Source organism: Harpia harpyja, chromosome 2 (genome assembly GCF_026419915.1).
Source record: "Harpia harpyja isolate bHarHar1 chromosome 2, bHarHar1 primary haplotype, whole genome shotgun sequence".
Taxonomy (NCBI): Eukaryota; Metazoa; Chordata; class Aves; order Accipitriformes; family Accipitridae; genus Harpia; species Harpia harpyja.
Genome location: NC_068941.1, coordinates 32611819 through 32630664, shown reverse-complemented (window position 1 = coordinate 32630664; position 18846 = coordinate 32611819). Strand labels below are relative to the sequence as shown.

Here is an 18846-nt window from a genome sequence, read left to right as displayed (position 1 = left end):
TTCTTATCTCAACCCATGAGTTTTACTTCTTTTCCTGATTTTCTCCCCCATCCCACTGGGTGTGGGGGGGAGTGAGTAAGCGGCTGTGTGGTGCTTAGTTGCTGGCTGGGGTTAAACCACAACAGTAGAAAACCAAAACAGGCCACTTAAAATTCTCACTTTAAATAGAATATGTTGTTTAACCATTAATTTTTGAAATTTAAAAGAAAATATATCTTTTCTGTAAGGAACTGTCTAATTTTGGATAAACTTCATTAACTCCACACTATATAGACAACTCTGAACAGGTGAAGCACTTTAAGTATTGGAAAATGGGGTGAAAGAAAAGCAGCAATGATTTCCCAGATAAATGTTATTAATAAAAGTATTCTTAAAGAATGACAGTTTCAGTAAGTTCAATTTATTAAGTGTCCACATAAATCTGTTTTTGTTTTTTTTATACTCCAAAATACCCAACCTTTACAATTTCAAGTTTCAGTGCTTTGAGCTAAAAAACAGGAGCATATAATAGTGAATTCCTGCAACATATTAAATTCATATATTTGCAAAGTCAGAAGGAATACTAGGATTATCAAAGTTTGACCTCCTATATAACATAGGTTTTGGGCTTCCCTGATTTAACTACTGTTTCAGTCCAGTAACCGGGGGGTTTTCTTTAAGAAAAACACCAATGCTGCTGTTTCACAGAACACAGCGAACAAAATTAGCAAGCAGCCATACTACTTCTTGAGTTTCTTTTGAGCAGCCTTCTTCTTGACCATTTGTAACCTTTTCATAGCATTGAGCTGAGATTCCTGAGAAGTCGGGCCTTTTAGGGAGGTTGACTGATTACCAGTATCTGCCGTGGTTTTGCTTGCACTGCCCCCGCTGTTACCTGCAGTCCCACTGTTGCCATTCCCACTGCTCACCTGGCTGCTGGTGCTTGGTGTAGTACTGCTGGGACTAGGAAGACCTACTTTGCTGACGTTGTCACTGCTTACCGAACGGCTAAGAGTGGTTTTCCCCAGTGTCAGAGGTGGAAGAGGTTTCAGCTGAACAGGGTTTGTGCTGTTGTTGGCAGAAGCTATTTTTGACCCTAGTCCTGTTTTGGAAGTTGCCAACCCTGACAAACCCACAGGTTTCTGGTTATTTGAAGAAGCTGCAGGTTTCCCACTGGTGCTCTGTGCTGCTGATCCCAGTTTGGCAGTTGATGGGTTGGCAGAGGAGGTTTTGGCTGCAAAAGCAGCCCATCCTGTAAGGCCACTGGTTGCTGAAGAGGAAACACTTGTACTGGCTGAGTTCCCCGAAATTGCCGCTGAGGTCTAAAACAAATAAAGCACTCTTATTATAGCAGAACCTATTTGTGTAAACACATCACAGCAGGAATGGATTTAGCCTCTGCTTCAGTTCTTTTCCCAGGAACACCCAGTGGACAATATTTCATCACTGGTCACTACTGTTAAAGTATTAACAAGAAAAGGAAAGGATGCCAGCTGCAGCCAACTTTTAATTTCCCAGCCACATAAAATCAACATTACCTTTTCTTCCCTTTCTTCTATACAGCTAGCAGGCTATCATATGGCATTGTGATCCCCCCCTTAAAGCCTAAAAGATGGTTTAACTGAAGTAACTACAAAACCCCCAGATTAGTGAAGTATAAAAAAGCGAGGCAAGCCACCACCTTTTATTGTTTACTGTCGTTAGCTGGTGTCACTTTTTAACAAGATGAGAGATGCTCAGACAAAAATCAGACACTGAGCAATTAAGTATTGCATTTATTACAGTCTTTTGGTCAAAGTAGCAGTGTCTAAACTTTTTCCTTTCCTTCCCTTCCCTCCTCTTGGCTCTTAGCAGCCTGTACCATAGATACAATTTAAAATAAAAAAAAAAAACAACAAACCAAAACAAAGTCACTGGACTTCTTTCCTGTAGTCTTCCCATTCAGGTACTGCAAAAGACAAACTTGCTGCAAACATGGTTTTCCTTGCCTGCAAAGTGCTATACCTCATTAACTGCAGTTCCCACACCTTAAACCCTGTAATCGCCAGTTTTCAGATGGGGATACTACACACATTGAATTATAAAACCAGAGTTATACTAACTGGCAGAGTCAAAATGGAAATTAAAACCCTCTATTCGAGTAATACTCCTTCTATAATATATCCAGACAGTTTCTAAACAGTAAAGATGATGGATGAAATTGGGCCTCACTCTTACAACCTGTTTAGGCACATAAATAACTCTGCTGAAGTGAAAAAAGTTATTCACAAGTGTAGGTGCTTGAGCAATAGCCATCATATTATTCATGATGGTTTTCATCCAGGCAGAGCAATGGCAAACATAACTTTGAGCACATGAATAACTGCTTTGATTCTCAGTTAAAAATGTGTTCTCCTAGGTAAAGGTCATGCTTTGTTAGACTACTATGTTATTTATTACACTGCTTCTGGTTTACCACCTTTGACCAACTTGTGACAATATTTATTTAATAACTTGGAGAAACAGAAACATGAGGCAACATATATAAGCAGCAGCAGCCTCCTAAATTAGATCTCTCAGAGTCAGCTAGAGTTTCCCTATTACAGAATCATAGAACCATCTAGGCCAGAAAACACTTTCAAGATCGAGTCCAACCGTTAACCCAGCACTGCCAAGTCCACTATTATCATGAGGAGAAGCCTTCTATCAAAATATGCATATATTACTTGATCACAGAGAGCAAATCATATCTTTTATACAATTCATAGAATGGTTTCGGTTGGAAGGGACCTTAAAGATCATCCAGTTCCAACCCTCCCCCCATGGGCAGGGACACCTTCCACTAGACCAGGTTGCTCAAAGCCCCATCCAACCTGATCTTGAACACTTCCAGGGAAGGGACATCCACAGCATCTCTGGGCAAGCTGTTCTGGTGTCTCACCACCCTCGCAGCGAAGAATTTCTTCCTAATATCTAATCTAAACCTACCTATTTCAGTTTAAAAATGTTACCCCTCATCCTATCACTACACTCCCTGTTAAAGAGTCCCTCCCCATCTTTTCTGTAGGCCCCATTTAAGTACTGGAAGGCTACTGCAAGGTCTCCTCGGAGCCTTCTCTTCTCCAGGCTGAGCAACCCCAACTTTCTCAGCCTATCCTCATAGGAGAGGTGCTCCAGCCCCCTGATCATCTTCATGGCCCTCCACTGGACCCACTTGAGCAGGTCCATGTCTTTCTTATGTTGGGGAGTCCCCAAGCTGAACACAGTACTCCAGGTAGGGTCTCACCAGAGCAGAGTAGAGGGGCAGAATCACCTCCCTCAACCTGCTGGTCATGCTTCTTTTGATGCAGCCCAGGATACAGTTGGCTTTCTGGGTTGCTAGCACACATTTATGAGAATTTCTACTTGTGTAAAATATCATTCAAAAAAATCCGTAAAGTAAATTCTGTTCTCTCCCTTGTAACAAAAACCCACCATCAAGAGCTGGATGCTTTAGGGACTTACAGTTGAATTGAGGGTTTTTTCCCCCACTCTTTTAGTGTTAATGCAAAACACTATGCTATGGTACTACTCAGTACACATAGTATAGCACACTATTTTCATTCATGGTTCTTGTGAGAAAAGATTGGTCTAACTGAAAAAATGACAATCTATGCAGTGAAATGCAAACTCTTCCTCTGGAAAATTTAAACTACATTACCTTGACTTCAGTTCTCTTGAATGCTAGAAAAGTTGGTGGGGTCTCAGGTTTTAACTTAATTTCTGGCTTCTTGACCAACGGATCCTTCACAGCTGGTGCAACTGAAACCACTGCAGGAGCTGGTTTTTGAGGTGGTTTTTGTGTCTTCTGAGCCTGTGTAAGTGGTAGGAAAAAACCCACAAATAAGTCATGGGCCCCATAACATTGACTGTTTTGACTGTTAACAAAAAGCATGAGCATTATCAGATTGCAATCTAGCCTTTACAATTTCAAGCTGAATGGTGCCTGAGAAATACAGTAATAGGGGATGTGGAGGTAGTGCTGAGTATGCTACTAGGGACAGAGTCCAGCCAAAAGGCATACTGAACAGGACTTGCTACTTCAGCATGGAAAGAGCAGCAGCGTTGACACTTAGGGAACAGGAAAGCACTGGGCCTCCACAGAAATAAGGCAAAGACAGGTGAACTTGAGGAAGACAGGGACATAATCCAGCAGTACTGGGATGCAGGCTGCAAGAGTCTGCTGAGAAATGGCAGGTAAAATGGTAGACTTTATGCTGAAACAAAAAAAAGGAAAGGGCATGTTGAATGGCTGCAATGGCTATCCTGTGCAGTAACTGACCTCAAGCAAACACTCCTTTGAGTTCAAAGGCCTGATGATCATCAGAATAATCATGTATTTCAGTCAGTGATGATAACTTCTAGGCCAGGATCTTACACTGCCTTCTTTTCTTGTTTCTTAGTAGAGCCATTTCAACAGATAATTTGCTAAGTTATCACAGAACGGTTCCAAAACAGAACACATTTTCTGCTGTATAAAAGGGTTTCATTTTAAAATGTCAGAACTAAAGTTGTGTGAACTAATGGTTAATGTTTTATGCACCCAGAGATGCTTTCTTACTCTGATCTTTGTTTCTCATAATGAGATGAGTGGGATTCCTGTGGGATCAGAAATAATTAGTCTCCTTAGACAAGAAATTAACATGCAGATCAATCAAAACAAAGGGATTTTTCTTCCTGGAGTGTGCTACCCTCAGCTTATAGTTGAGCCTGAGAACACTCAACACTTAAGATCTGGACAGAAATTTGCAGTCTTGTCTTACAGGAAAACAACCATTCATGTCCAAAGCTGAGAAAAAAACTAAAACTGTAGGGCTATTGGGTAGACATGTACTAAAAACTAGTATCACTTGAAATAAAAAAAAAGTTTTCAACTGCTGCTTACCAAGTAGGAAATAATCCTATTTCACTCTTCTTCACTCAACTTCTGCTTTTTAAAAAAAGCTTGGTTTAAGCAGCACATTACAGAATACTCTTTGAGATGCTACATTAAAAAACACAGCTACAGTAAGGGAAGCACTGCTGAGAAAAATGGTTCTCCAACATGCTTCCAAACAGTTCTGCAACCCATAAGATACTCTCATGTATTAGAAATATGCTGTATTCAAATAGTGCTCACACGAGACAAAAAACTGACTCCTACCATTCTCTTCATCTGCCTGGTACAGCGGGCACAATACCATACAAGTCGAGGATCATTCACTTCCTTGTCTGTCACCTGAGGTTTATGGCAATCCTGGTGGTAGAGATTATGGCACTCCTGACACTCCACTAGCTGATTCCCAGAAGTAACTGTCATTTGCCTGCAGAGCAAATAGTTAAGAACAGATTATGGAAGAAAGCACTTAAAGGATTATCCAATTGCTACAAATTTTGCAAGGCTTAAGATAAAAACTAAAAATATTTCTGCTTTCACATGTATTTTCTACCTGTGGCAAATGAAATATATTCCTTTTCTTCCTGTATGAGTTATTCCTAATATTTTAGAAATTTTGTATTTTTTAAAAGGTAATTTCTTTCAAGAAAATCTAAAACTTCTATACTGTTAAACATTTGTATAAGACACTTAATTTCCCTGTTTGATTTTTATGTTAGAAATGTAAGTCTCACCTGCTTTGCTTCACCTGGGCATTTTATGGATACCTCACTGTATACCAATTATGACTTCCTCATTATATTATTCTAGTCTACGTTTGGATAATTTTGCTGTAGAGCATTACAGTTCAAGAACAAATAATTTCTCAATGACAAGCCTGTAAGAGTGCTTTCTACTACAGAATTTAAAAGCACCATCATCCAAGCTATATACTACTTTAAAGACATTTTATTAGCCATCCTTTTGGTCCCTACTACACAAACAGACACTTGGAAGTCAAGATAATACCAGAATCATGGAAAGATGGAATAGCAAGGATTAATTGTGCAGTCCTGCCTTGAAGCAAACGTGTAAGCTGGTGATGAGGACTTAATTTTGTGTGGGCCTCTGGTGAAAGTAATCACGCTGTATAAATGACAAATTAGTGATATACACATGACTGGGAGTATGTCTATGAATTAGCCAAACACCATTTTCCTAATGATTTCTTCTTTCAGATGACAAATCAAGCTATTTAATTGCTAAGCTGCTTTTGCTCATATCCCTGAGGAGCAGGTACCCAGGTAACCATGGAAACTCTATTTGTAGATGGGTGGGGAAAGGTAATACCTTATTTCTTTATGTAACAGGAAAATGAAGTCTGAAGGTATTGTCCATATGAATACTAGGACATTTTCTAAGAAATATTTCTCTTTTAAACAGGCTATTTAAAAACAGAAGGAGAAACCTTTCTGAAATTCCAGGGCCCATTATTTTAGATGCAGGATATTTCAAAAGCCATTTTGTTTGTTTCTTATTCCTAAATAAACTGGGTCAGAACAGGCATTGATGTTTCAACCCCATGTCTCAAGGGAGGAGACTCACCCTATTTTAAAATTACAAAGAACAATCCCAGATTGATTAAAAAAACATGAACTCTTCGTGCCCAGAAACAAGTTAAACCAGAGTTATTTTTAAATGATAACCACAAAACAAGCCTAATGGTTTTTTACCTTCAGAAAACAAACAAAAAAGTATTCATAAAAAACAAGGTTGTTCTTTCAAAACCAGGCTTTTTTAAAGACATATATTTTTTGCTTTTTTTGAGAGACAGAGTTCACTATCATCTGCAAACTGCGTGTAGTATTTCTTCTTCATATAACTGAGAAGCCATATAACTGATGATTCTTGTTTTTCTAAGATCTGCAGGTATTGGAGAGGGTGAGGTTATTTTAATACTCCCTCTCTCCTTATACCTAACTTGGTATAAAAGAACAAAAAGAAAAACACCACAGGCATCAAAATTTAGTACTCCTAATCACCATGAAAATACATTTGACACTTGGCAAATCTTGAAGAAACATTTAATGTCTCTACTTTAGTTTTTACATCTATAGAAAAGGAATAGTTAATATTTAAAAGCACTCTTGCATTTGTGAACCCACAGCTGGGTTCTTGTTGTCGTCTTAAGCAACATAAATATAAACCCTTTGGCTATGAACCCTGCCTACTCTGCAATTGGACATGATTTTTTCATTCACAACTGAGTTATTAAAAGATGTCATTTTCTAATACTATTCATACTTGAGTTACTTTACAGAGTATCCAGTGCTTTTATATTTCATACATACTGGGATGTTATTATTTTGGCTCAAGATGGCCAACCCCAAAAAGGGCCCACATGTTGAAAGCTGAGCAGTAAATAGTGGAATACTGTCTAATCAATGTGTTGGATTTGGAAAAGTCTGAAGCACGACTACTCTGAAAAACATCCTGTCCAGCGTGAGCTGGAGGTCAAGAACCACAGGACATCTGTTCCAGCAGGTTTCATGTAAAATGGAAACAAATCCTGAGCATTGGGTGACCATAGCCATCCCCTCTCTAATGGGTTGTTTCTTTCCCTGCTGTGCTTTTCCATCCCTCTGGCATCAGGTTAATGAGAGCTATTTTAGTTAGCCAGGATAGATGCATCCTTTGCAAGAGCACTATGAATTTGTGACCACTATTAGCTAGAAGCAACACCTTCAGCAGCCAGGTTAAACATTGATTGTGGAACAGCTAATGGAACCACATAGCTGGCCTAAGCTTTTCAAAGCAAAGTCTTGGCCATGCTAGGCACAGTAGCTGCATTTTCTTTCTTTACCTTCTTTACTTTGCAGGCATTTCTCATTATGCCTGTAAGTGTTTTCCTTTGCCAGAGAAGATGCAGAATTAATAATCCACAGCAGCTCAAGACTGTCTAAACAAAACTTTTCTTTATCCCCTCCTGCCAAATAAGTTAATACCATACTGGTTTTAGTAGCATTTTAACATACTGCTGAACAGGGCTTTCCCCCTTTAGGAGACAGCAAAAATGGAATTTGCAGGAAGAAAGGTAAAATTGAAATATTTATTTCATATTTCAAATGTTTTAACTGTTTTCAATGTCTATAATAAAAAATTAAACATTTGAGCTAACACATGGGAATGTGACATAAAATCTCATCAGCCCACAATTGGTTAACAGTATAATTAACTGTAACAATGGAAATTTATCCTCCCTGGACTGGAGACACTTCCTTGACCACAGAAATGACTGAAGAACAAAGTTATAAAGCACAGTTTCCCAACTGACTTAAGCTGAGCTAAAATACATACTGCTACCAAAAGGCCAGTCCCACCTTCCTCTCTGTCCTGGCTCTACATTCCTGCATCCACACACGTGCCAGCATAAGCATTTACACTCACCAAGCTGACAAAAACCTAAACCTACTGAAAAAACCAAGTGGAGAGCTGATCCAGAAGCTGATTCAGCTGATCACAAACCTGTGTGGGCAACACACCCCCTAAACAGGAGAGGGAAGGAGGTACATTGGGAGAGCCAAACTGTTCCTTTTGGCAGCAGTGGGGACTTACAAAGATATAAATCATCTGTGAAACCAAATCCTGATTTGAGTGTTTTGATCCCAGGCTGGATATTCAGAAGTGTATTATATGCTTCCGTTAACACTAAATGTATTGTTAGCAGAATGTTACTAAGATCCAATTTTAGAGCCCTTACTGAAAAGTAAAAAGAACCTGTCTTGACTGCAAGATATATTTACACTGTTAACTGAAAAAACACGGCTATGTGTAAATTGATGTCAAATGATTATGAAGAGAGGTGCAAGACATACAGATCTCATAACAATACCACTTAAAAATGTTTTCAGAAGAGAACTGATTTTTTTAAAATGATAAGCATTAGCCATTAATATTTTAACTTGTTTTCCAGTAATTAAAAATCAGTATTTGTCATGATGGGTTTTGCATCATGGCTAGCTTTATTATTTTTCACTTGCCCTTTTCCTGAAGAAGAAAAGTTAGTTTTCTCATTAAGTGTTCCATTTTCAAGAAATCACTCTTATTCATGAAGGATGCTTAAATGTATTATTAATTTTTGACATGTGCTTAAGTGATTTCCAGAATAAAAACTACAGGAAGCATTAACTCAATAGTACACAATTTAGAAAAAAAAAAAAGGTAACTACACAATTGCAATGAAGCAATGTTGACTTACCTGCAAACAACACAGGCTAATCCCATTTCCATAGCAAAGTCATCAGCACTGGTTTCCTCAAAGCTAGATAAATCAGGCATGGATAAATCCTTGCTCGTCTGAACTGTAATAGGAGAGGAACGAGCCTCCTGCTTCTCTAGTCTGGGCTTCTTTGGTGTATCAGCTCCTTCAGCGGTATCCCCTTTTATCTATTACACACATACACACACACACACACAGAGTGAATGTGAAAATGCAAAAACCTAATGTATATTATTAAAATGAGAAAATAACTGGAACAATTAGGTTAGCAGTATAAGAAGGTGTGCTTTAGACAGCATACACACAATGTATTTTCCTTAGATACATATTTTCTTCAAAATATTTATGAATTAGAAGCTCAAGTCTACTTTTTGTACTTCGCCACAAAATCCTTGAAAAAGCTTTAGGAATGCCACATTTCAGCATGCTACATTTTAGTAACCTCTTATTATCAGGATATTTAAAACACAGAGTCACAGGAAGGGACCTTTAAAGGTCCAACCCCCCTGCAATGAGCAGGGAAAACGTTCACAGAATAATCATAACAAGACTTTTGTTAGATTGCCTAAATGGCAACATGATTGGATAATGCAGCTCATAGGCTACGCGCCATTAGATGAGTTGACTTACACTGGTTGAAAAGGAGAGCTTTTGTCTAAAACATCTTCAAGTTTATTAACCAAGTTATTTCATTAGAGAACAAAAATTACTTACTTTATCAGCAGATCTCTTTTCTGTTTCTTTTTTCACCTTTTCTGATGCAGTGGGCTTGCCATTGCTGTTGCCAGAAGGCAAACTAGAAGAAGGTTTAGGCTCTTGCTTACTGGAAATAGGTTTGGTAACAGATACTTTTGGTTGCTCTACTTCCTAAAAACAGAAAAAAACCCTGAAGGCAAACCCTACATTTGAGTTACTTCCTCGTTTGCAATTAGTTAGATAAAAGAATAGGCAAACAATATGCCATACAACATTGATCATCCATATACACACTTCTTTTTTTTTAAACATTTCTTAAATATTTTCATATCACATTGACAAATTAGTGTGTTTAAGCTGCGGTCAATTATTAAATCCTCCCCTTATCACTCACCTTCCAGAGGAAAAGGTGCTCCTTTTCCAAAGACAGATCCTCTTTGGAACATTAATTAAAAAGGAAAACTTTTCTGCTTTTAAAATTCAAAGAGATAATGAACACAAATTTTCAGATAGTTCCGAGGACAAAATTCAATATAAGCTGAAAATGTAAGTTGACATCCAATGTCACCAGACATCAATACTTCATTCCCTCATGGACTAAAATATTGACCTCCGCTTAATCTCAGTCCATATTCACCTACCAGATTAATAAATTGAGATCTCAACAGAAATCAATAGTTCTTATTAATGACACAATTAGTGTCAGCAATGGATAATAAGCAAGCGAGTCTTTAAACGAGTGATTAATCACACCAATGTGCACGAGCAAGGTACCCCCCCCAGCTTGGTAAGAAGGGAGTAATTCTCTGCTGTATACTGGGATGGGTTCTGAGCTTCAACCCCCCCGCACCAAGTTTGCTGACTTCTTTTTGCATCCAGAGTCAGAAATGGATTTCCTCGTCTGCCCGACTGCGGTAATCCTGTGCTCCTTACTCTGTTCTTGGATATCATGGTCAACCACAAATTAATCCTGCAGCCTGAGAACGCAAGGAAAGGAATTATTATACGTTTTTCCATTTCTAAGCTTTGCAGTCCAGCTGATACTGGAGACACTCAGTCTTCTGGCCTGAGCCTCAGTCTCACCTGAGGGCAGGTGACTACCAGCCAAGCTGTTACTAGAATTGGCTTCCCAAGCCTCTTAGCACTATTATGTGGCTCCCTGCTTCCTCTTTAAACCACAAACCAATGCTTCTTTGAGCTCTGACATAGAGGGCATCTGAGAGTTTTGAGACCTGTGTTAGAGGGAACTGCAGTTTAGGTTTCAGGGAGTTAACAATTTGAATAAAAAGGAGTTAGACCACACAGTACAAGCATGCTGTATACTGTAGCAGTAGTAGTGCCTTTTAGTTATTTGGAACCACGTACACATAGAGATGAAATATTACTAATATATCAGCATACAGATAATCATTAGAACATACCAGGCTGACTTCTAGGCATCCTAGGGGAGAACACTACCTCATTATCCATACGGCAATACATAGCAGCATGAGGATGTCCCCGCTTGGTTATTTCCATACACTAATCTCAGATTCAAATATTCTCTCTAGTAGGCGTTTAGTGATTTTCAGTATATGAAAAATAATGTTTGTCCATTGGATGGCAATGGTTTCAGCCTACAAATCATTTCTACTTTGAACCATTTGGTGGTTTTCATTCTCATATGACTTCATCAACAGAATTTCAAGAAAAGAGGTCCAGCTTTATCAGTAAATAGCTTATTTTGTTTCATATTTATCTGTGGCAAAAATAATCTGCATTTTAAAGACCTTTTAGCTCTGATTGTAGCTGGAAAAATACATAATTTTGGGTTCACCTTAGATAGCATGTATGATAGTTAACGAACAAAAATGCCAAAACCGATATAAAAGTGAATACAAAAAGTACTATTACAAAGTCACGAGACTTGCAATATAGCGTTGAATATCTCTCTTACAGGTCTTGGTACACCAACAAGGTAAAGATTTTTTTTTTTCCCATTAACTTCAATTAATCAAACAGATTATGTTGCATAAAAGGGGAATTACAATATGAACATTCCATAATTACTTTTTCTTTTTCCTCAATTTCTGAATCTCTTTTAACTTTTCAGCTATAAAAGACTACCTAGGAATAGCAGGAGCTTTAAAAAAAACATACAAAAATGACCCACGCTCTCCAATACCAATACCTTCTGAGATGGACGATAGCTTGAGTCAGTTCCTCTGGCCAAAGACTCATCAAGAAGCGCTTTCAGCTTTTCAGCAGAGTCCTTACTCTTAGAATGCAAGAAGCCCAGGGCTTTCAGAAAAATGGGATCAAGCTCCAAGTTCACTGTAGCAGCCATAGTGGTGTCTTTGGAAGAAGAGGGGGGGGGAGGAAAACAATGACAACTTTATTCAGATGGAGGATAACAGCATGTGGCTAACTATCTCACAGAAGATTTTTTTTTTTATGTATGTGTAAAATGAAATGATGTTAAATCACAGCAAGGATGATATGTGAAGTAATTTATCATCATTAGAAAATGACTGATTGTGAATCTCAGAGCTGCAGAACTTGAATTTGGCTTTACATCTGAAATGATGTCAAATTCGTTCTTTGGCATATCTGATGTTCAGAAACTAAACTCATCATACTTATATAAATGGAATCAATATTCCGTATTCTTGATATTCCATACATACAGAATATTGAAAAGTACGCAAAATAAGCATAAACCTCAAGAAAAGCAATTACCACCCTCTTCCTTAACCCTATTTGCACATGCAGTGATTTCTATCTCATTGCTCATTGAAGAATAACAAAGAAAAATCTCTTACTTGTAGAAAAATTAACTTTTGAAACTTCTGAAAAGAACAGCTCATTGTAACATACGATACAAGAGATATAAACCAGTAGTATATGATTTTATATATATACAAAAAAATCTGAAAAAATATATTGTCCATTTTTAAATTTAGCTGAAATGGTGAGAAAATTCATAACTCAGATTGTGATTTATCCAACTCCCCTTGCAATAGCCTAGGTTTTCATGTCAAGCAATGACTAACCAGAGCTCTAAGATGCCACAGTGTCAACAGAAATGGAATAAAGAAAGGAAGCGGTTAGAATGAATTTAAAAAAAAATATGTTTGCTTCATAGCAACACAATCCTGCACTCTGAAGCCTTCTCGGTTAATTTCTTTAACAAAAGCTCTAAGGAACTGTATTTACATCAGAAATTGTCCCTACAAAGATAGATAGCTCTCCAACTTTATCAGTAACTAACACTTAATAATTTAAGAAATAACATGGGAAGGGAAGTTTCCTGCTCTTTTCCAAAATGGATGAGAAGTGGTATTGTTAATGATCCCTTCAAATCTCATTTGAAATGCATCAGGATGTTTTATTTTTTTTTTTAATACAGTAATCTAGAAGACATTCTTGAAAGGGCTTTCATCGGTTCTGTTCAAAAGCCCCGCCTGGACAGCTTTTTCAGCCCAAGCTTCCAAGGTTTTGTCAGATGAATTCCTTTTGATATTCAAGGCAGTGAACTTTTACCTCTCTGGCCAAAACACCAGCAGCGGCAGCCTGCTCCCTCAACACTTTCCTAGAAGTCTCCAGGAACCTTTATCTCATGCTGAGCTTTCACGAGACACCAGAGAATCGCTTGACTGAGATCATCAAGGAGTTCAACATACAGTAGACTTCATAGGGATTTTATCAATGGACCCAGCAGTGAGTTAAGAATACTCTTCAAGAGCCTCTTCTCTCTTTCTTAATCTTTGCTACTTGTCAAATCATTTGCTGGTGGCCACAGAACTTCTACTAGTAAGTACTACACACCAGTTACTCCACTTTTTCACTGATCAAGCAGAGACTGCGGCGCAAGCCCCATCCAGACAATTCCGTCTCTCTCTCATGTTTACAAAAAGTGAATTCGATGTGTGTGGAAAGCACATACCCTCTTTTTTTATGCGTCTATCTCTGACAAATTTTCAGGCTGCTCCCGAGTTCTGTGGGTGGGTTACCTCTCCCATTTCTTTGTTCTGTAAATATGTCTTCCAAGTTTCAGTACCATATAATCTTAAATTAGGACTCTGCAAAACCTTCTGTTGAGTGACAACAGTAGAATTAAAACACTAATTTCAGAAATTTCAAATAATTCCCTGTTAAAAAAATCCTTTAAGTTCTTTTCTAAGGCTTCTTCTAGGAATATATAGTTGTGTACATAAGGAACAAGTAGCCTCAACAGTTATTAGCAGCCAATACAGGATGCCTGCAGTATTTCGAGAACAAGTGTAAGCATACTAATTCTGTTTTCATCTTTCTGAAGGTAACACTTCCCAGATTTATTTCTAGCTCTCGCCATCTTTAGAAAAAGACATCTATTGTAAAGGAACTGTTGAAATCCAAATTTCAAAAGGGTTCACTGTATTTATTCTTTTATTTGCATATGAAATCACAGGAATTCTTTCTCTGTTGTCAAGGGCGAATTATTATGTCATAGGCTACTGCAGTTATAACTAACATCACAAGAAATTTCTCATGGGAAGGGAGGAAACTGGGCTTCTTAAATAGTTCAAGTATGCTCAGTTTAGGCATATATTTTCAAAATAAAAAAAAAATCTGTTTGTAAGTTGAAGAAGGTAAGTATATTTAATGGAAAGATGAACACATCAATAGCTGTCTTAAAAACAGCATCATCTGAAAAAAGTAAATTGATAAATATGTTCTCCTTATTGGACCACAATAACACAACTGTCAAACAGGCTAATACCAATAACTGGCCTGGTCCGAAAGGCAAATTATTGCTTTTGGTGGTGGCTTTTTCCAGATGTTTACAGATCAGAACAGTGGTTTGATACTTATAAACCTAAGATCTAATTACATTCATTCATGTTTTCATTCATAAACTGCTCCTCTGGTGGTGAAGTCAGCATATAGCAACTTGATAGCCTTGGAGCAAGAACAGTACAGCGTTTTAGCAATGACACCACAGGTTATTCCACACAAGAGTTCTCCTTGACTTTCTGGTTGAAGTGGAATCTTTGTACAGGACATAATTCAAATGTTGTTTAGGAAAAAGAAATAGGAAAAAAGTGGATATGATGCTGTCTTTTGTGCAGCAGTTTGATAATGCAGCTGTGACATTAGAGGGCTGTGTTACAATCCTTGAACCCAGAGCAGAACTGATGTTGCACAAAGCAGTAACTGAAGGGAATACGCAGGCAACTCCTGGAGCAGGGACACGAACTCAGGTGCACCCTCTTGCAACTAAGCATCAACCCATTAGCCCAGCCCTAAGGGCACCTTTGTCAGGTTAGGTCTCTGTTTGACACTTATTCACTATTGTACAAGAACTGTTTGACAATGGATGGACAAGACCAAATACAAGGTAACAAAACTCTCTGAAGTATCTGAGGTAATATTAAAAATCCTACAATGGACAATCATGGAGTGACCTCCCAATGCAGACTACTCTAAGTGGCTTAAATCCCTGTGGGGGGGGGGGAAAGTTAATTAGCGGGTTGTTATTCTTAAAACATCTAAGAATTTTTTGAGCCTCTCATTTCTTCAGCATACTATTGTCTTCTGCCAAATACATACAAGATAATTGAGCACTATGAAGAATATGTGGTCTTCCAATTTAATAGACTTATTAGACCTCCAGGGTGTAAGAGACCCTTTCTTTTAATTTATTTGCCAGCTATTATTTTGCATGCCTACACATGCATTATCTTATTCATCATAACTTTCATTTAAATGGATCTACTTACATTACATTTTCAGGTATGGTAATATTTTCATCCATCTGTTTCTAAACTCCTATTTCTACTATTTTCTGAGACAGGTGTACAATGGAAGATATTTTTCCAAGAAAGTGCACACCTTCAATTTATATTGCAATGCTATTATCAAACCCATTCTTTATAAACTCAGCAATACTTTTATTTTTCACTGACACTGATGATTAAAAGGACTCTCACTAACATATCCTTTTCAGCTACCTTCAACATCGGTGGCAGTTAACTTGCAACCCAGTAACATGAACCAATAGCACAAAATTCCTTCCAATGCTCTTCACTGTGTTCATCAATAATTAATTTCAATTACCACCATAATATCAATTCACCCCCCCCCCGCCCCTGCCAAGCCCTTTGGATTCTTCTGTTCCTCAGGATTTTCTCTCTTCCTGACTAATAACTGTGACAGTGGCAGATTTTGCTTATTTACCAGTAATGCCTTTTCCAGACCATTTTCAGATTTAATGTAAGTCTTAATAAAGTAGATCAAGGAAAATCTTAAAAGCAGGAAAAATTGAACTTCTATCTTCAGTTTTTGTTTTAGTATCTTAATCAGGACTTGATTCATGACAACATAATTTCTCAGTTATCTCCCATGAGGGATATTTCAAAACTTATACACTTTAGTAGTCCAGACAACCGTATTAATCAGTTCTTATTTATTTGACATCTTCTCCAAAGAATTTTAGAAGACTGGAGTAAAATCTTGTGCTATGGAGTTACTAGTACTGGCATCCTTCATTTTACATTCTATTCTGCAGCATCTTTTATACTGTACTTTTAAATTAATATTTCAATCAATATCACAGTAACCTGTTTATCCAAAATTTCTAAGATTACACTATTGCCCTACATTTGCTGTCTTCTCCTCCTCACAAACAATACATTATTTAAGTATCACAGAATCATTCAGTTTGGAAGGGACCCCAAGTGGTCACCCTGTGCAACCTCCTGCTCAAAGCAAAGTCAACACTTTGAGGCCCAAGACTTTGTCCAGTTGGATCTTGAAAACGTCCAAAGACAGAAATGTGACAAACCTTCTGGGCAACCTGTCCCAATGCCTAACTGTCCTCATTTCCTTACTTTGAATTGTAACCTCCCCTGTTCCAACTTGTGCTGTCTCTCGTTGCTCTGCAGTGCACCCGCATAGAAAGACTGGCTCTATCTTCTCAATAATCTCCTAGGTATATAAAGGCTTCCATTAGGTCCCCCTAAGCCCATGGTAGATGACATCCAACACTCTCCCTTCATCTTCAGATCTAGTTATTTTGTCACAGAGGACAATCCAGTTGGTCAGGCATGATTTATCCTTGGTAGATCCCAAGCTGGCTATCCCCAGTCACCACCTGCTCCTTCTTATGCCTACAAATGGCTTCCCTCCATGATCTTTCCCCAGGTGGAAGGAGTGAGTCTGACCAGCCTGTAGTTCTCTGGATTGTCCTTCTTGCTCTTTTTGAAGATGAACTTAAGACTTGCCTTTCTCCAGTCCTGGGGATCTCCCCAATCTCATGGCCTTTCAGTAGCTTTGTGAAGTCACTGTCAGCTCTCAGCACCCTTGAATTCGGTCCCCTTGGGCCCATGGACTTGTCAGGTAAACAATCCCCGCTTCAATCCTCTTCCCCAGCTTGTTCCTCCTCTCCTTGAACCCTGCCTTGTGGCAAAAGGCCTGGGAGACCTTATTGGTGAAGTCTGAGCCAAAGAAGACATCAACTATCCCACCCTCATCTGTGTCTGCTGTCACTAACACATTTGTCCCACTCAGCAGCAGCACCATATTTTCCTTGTGAATCCTTTTCCTGATAAACAGCATCTCGTTACCGTTCACATCTCTTGCTAGTTTTAAATCTAGCTTAGCTTTGGCTTTCCTAACACCATCCCCACATGCCTGGGCAATATTTCTACGTTCCTCCTTTGTAGCCTGTGTCTCCACTTCCACCTCCTGTATATGTCCTTTTTGCACTGGAGCTCTGTCGTGAGTTCCCTGTTTAATCAAGCCCTTTTCCTGTTACATCTGCCTTGCCTTTCTACAAAATGTTTTTGTCCTCATGAATAGCTGCGCTGCCACAAAAATCAGTTTTACAAAAAAACGTTTATCCAAGTAAATGAGACAATTGTACCTATGCAACTGAGATTTCCTAATCCCTGCTACCACCAAGCTGCAATATTCTGCAAAAATGCACCTGAAGATGCTGTTTAAACAGATGGCGCTGCTCATTGGTTTGAGTCACTGGTAAATTCATTACATGTCCGTTATTGTTTTCACCTTTCCCTAATTCAAGGCCTACCGAAGTTTATCAGGTTTACAAATTCCCTACATATTATCCTCACGGTGATTTCTCGGCGGAAGAGCCAAACTGTAGTTAAAACTGAATTTCTGAATTAGTTACGCCAAAGCCACAACCTGATCTTTTGCAACATACTTGCCGCAAATTTCTCCCTGACGTTTCCTTTAAGAACGAAGGAAAGGCCTCTCATCCGAACGTAACCCTTTAAAAATAAAATGCTTAAAAGAATAAGCCGCCACCACCTCTTAATCAAAAAATACCTTGTACTACGGTTGAACGTTGCATGCGCTGTGTTACGCATACATCACCTCTATTTGCTTGGGCTGTTTCTTCCGAACCGCCGTCCCCACCCGCGGGCCAGCGCCGCCTTCCTTACGGCTCCGCAGCCGCTGCCCGTCCCGGCGGCCGAGGGGAGGCCGACCCCCCCCCCCCCCCCGGTGTCGTTACGGCGCTAACAACCGAGTCCGCCCACACCGGAGTCAAACGCCCGCGCCTCCTCGCCCCAGGGCGGCTCCCCACGGATCGGCGCCCGCAGCTGGAAACCAGTGCCCCGGACACGCTGCTCCGAGGCGGCGCGAAGCGAGGGGCTGCTGCCGGGGCCCTCCCGCAGCCATTACCGCCCTGGACCGGTTTCCTCAAGGCCGCGGCACCGGCCGCGCCCGCGCTCCCCGGGAGGGACCGTCCCCCCGGACGCCGGCAGAAGGGACGCCAGCACCCCACGAGGCCAAGGCGGCCGCCTCGCCTCGCCTCACCGGCTCCGCCCGGGCCCTCCCCGCGCCACAGGGAGACTCAACGCTCGCCCCGCCCCAGGACCGGCGGTAACGGCCGGCAAGTGTGTGTGTGTGTGTGTGTGTCTGTGTGAGGGGTCTCCCCTCTTCTTCCTCCTCCTCCTCCTCCCAAACCCTCTCTTCCCGGGTCCCGGCAAAGTCACGTCTGCCCCCGCGGAGCCGCCCGCCGCGCTCTTAC

At 39.7% G+C, this 18846-nt stretch overlaps 1 protein-coding gene across 1 annotated transcript; it reads right to left on the bottom strand.

Moving 5' to 3' along the window:
• Nucleotides 1-693: 693 nt before the first annotated feature.
• On the bottom strand, nucleotides 694-18332 carry INTS12 (integrator complex subunit 12). Its single transcript, XM_052775100.1, has 7 exons — nucleotides 18141-18332; nucleotides 11998-12161; nucleotides 9846-9998; nucleotides 9111-9298; nucleotides 5141-5300; nucleotides 3659-3811; nucleotides 694-1301 (listed from the first exon to the last, which is right to left on the bottom strand). The coding sequence occupies exons 1-7, from the start codon at nucleotides 18163-18165 to the stop codon at nucleotides 720-722; spliced, it is 1425 nt and encodes a 474-aa protein (XP_052631060.1). The 5' UTR covers nucleotides 18166-18332; the 3' UTR covers nucleotides 694-719.
• Nucleotides 18333-18846: the final 514 nt, after the last annotated feature.

Excerpts from the sequence above, each read along its gene's own strand:
- INTS12 (XM_052775100.1), bottom strand. The coding sequence starts at position 18,165 with ATGCAACGTTCAACCGTAGTACAAG. Across the intron at positions 9,999-11,997 it reads GCTATCGTCCATCTCAGAAG|GAAGTAGAGCAACCAAAAGT; the intron begins GTATTGGTATTG and ends TTCTGTTTTTAG. Across the intron at positions 5,301-9,110 it reads TTAGCCTGTGTTGTTTGCAG|GCAAATGACAGTTACTTCTG; the intron begins GTAAGTCAACAT and ends TTTGCTCTGCAG.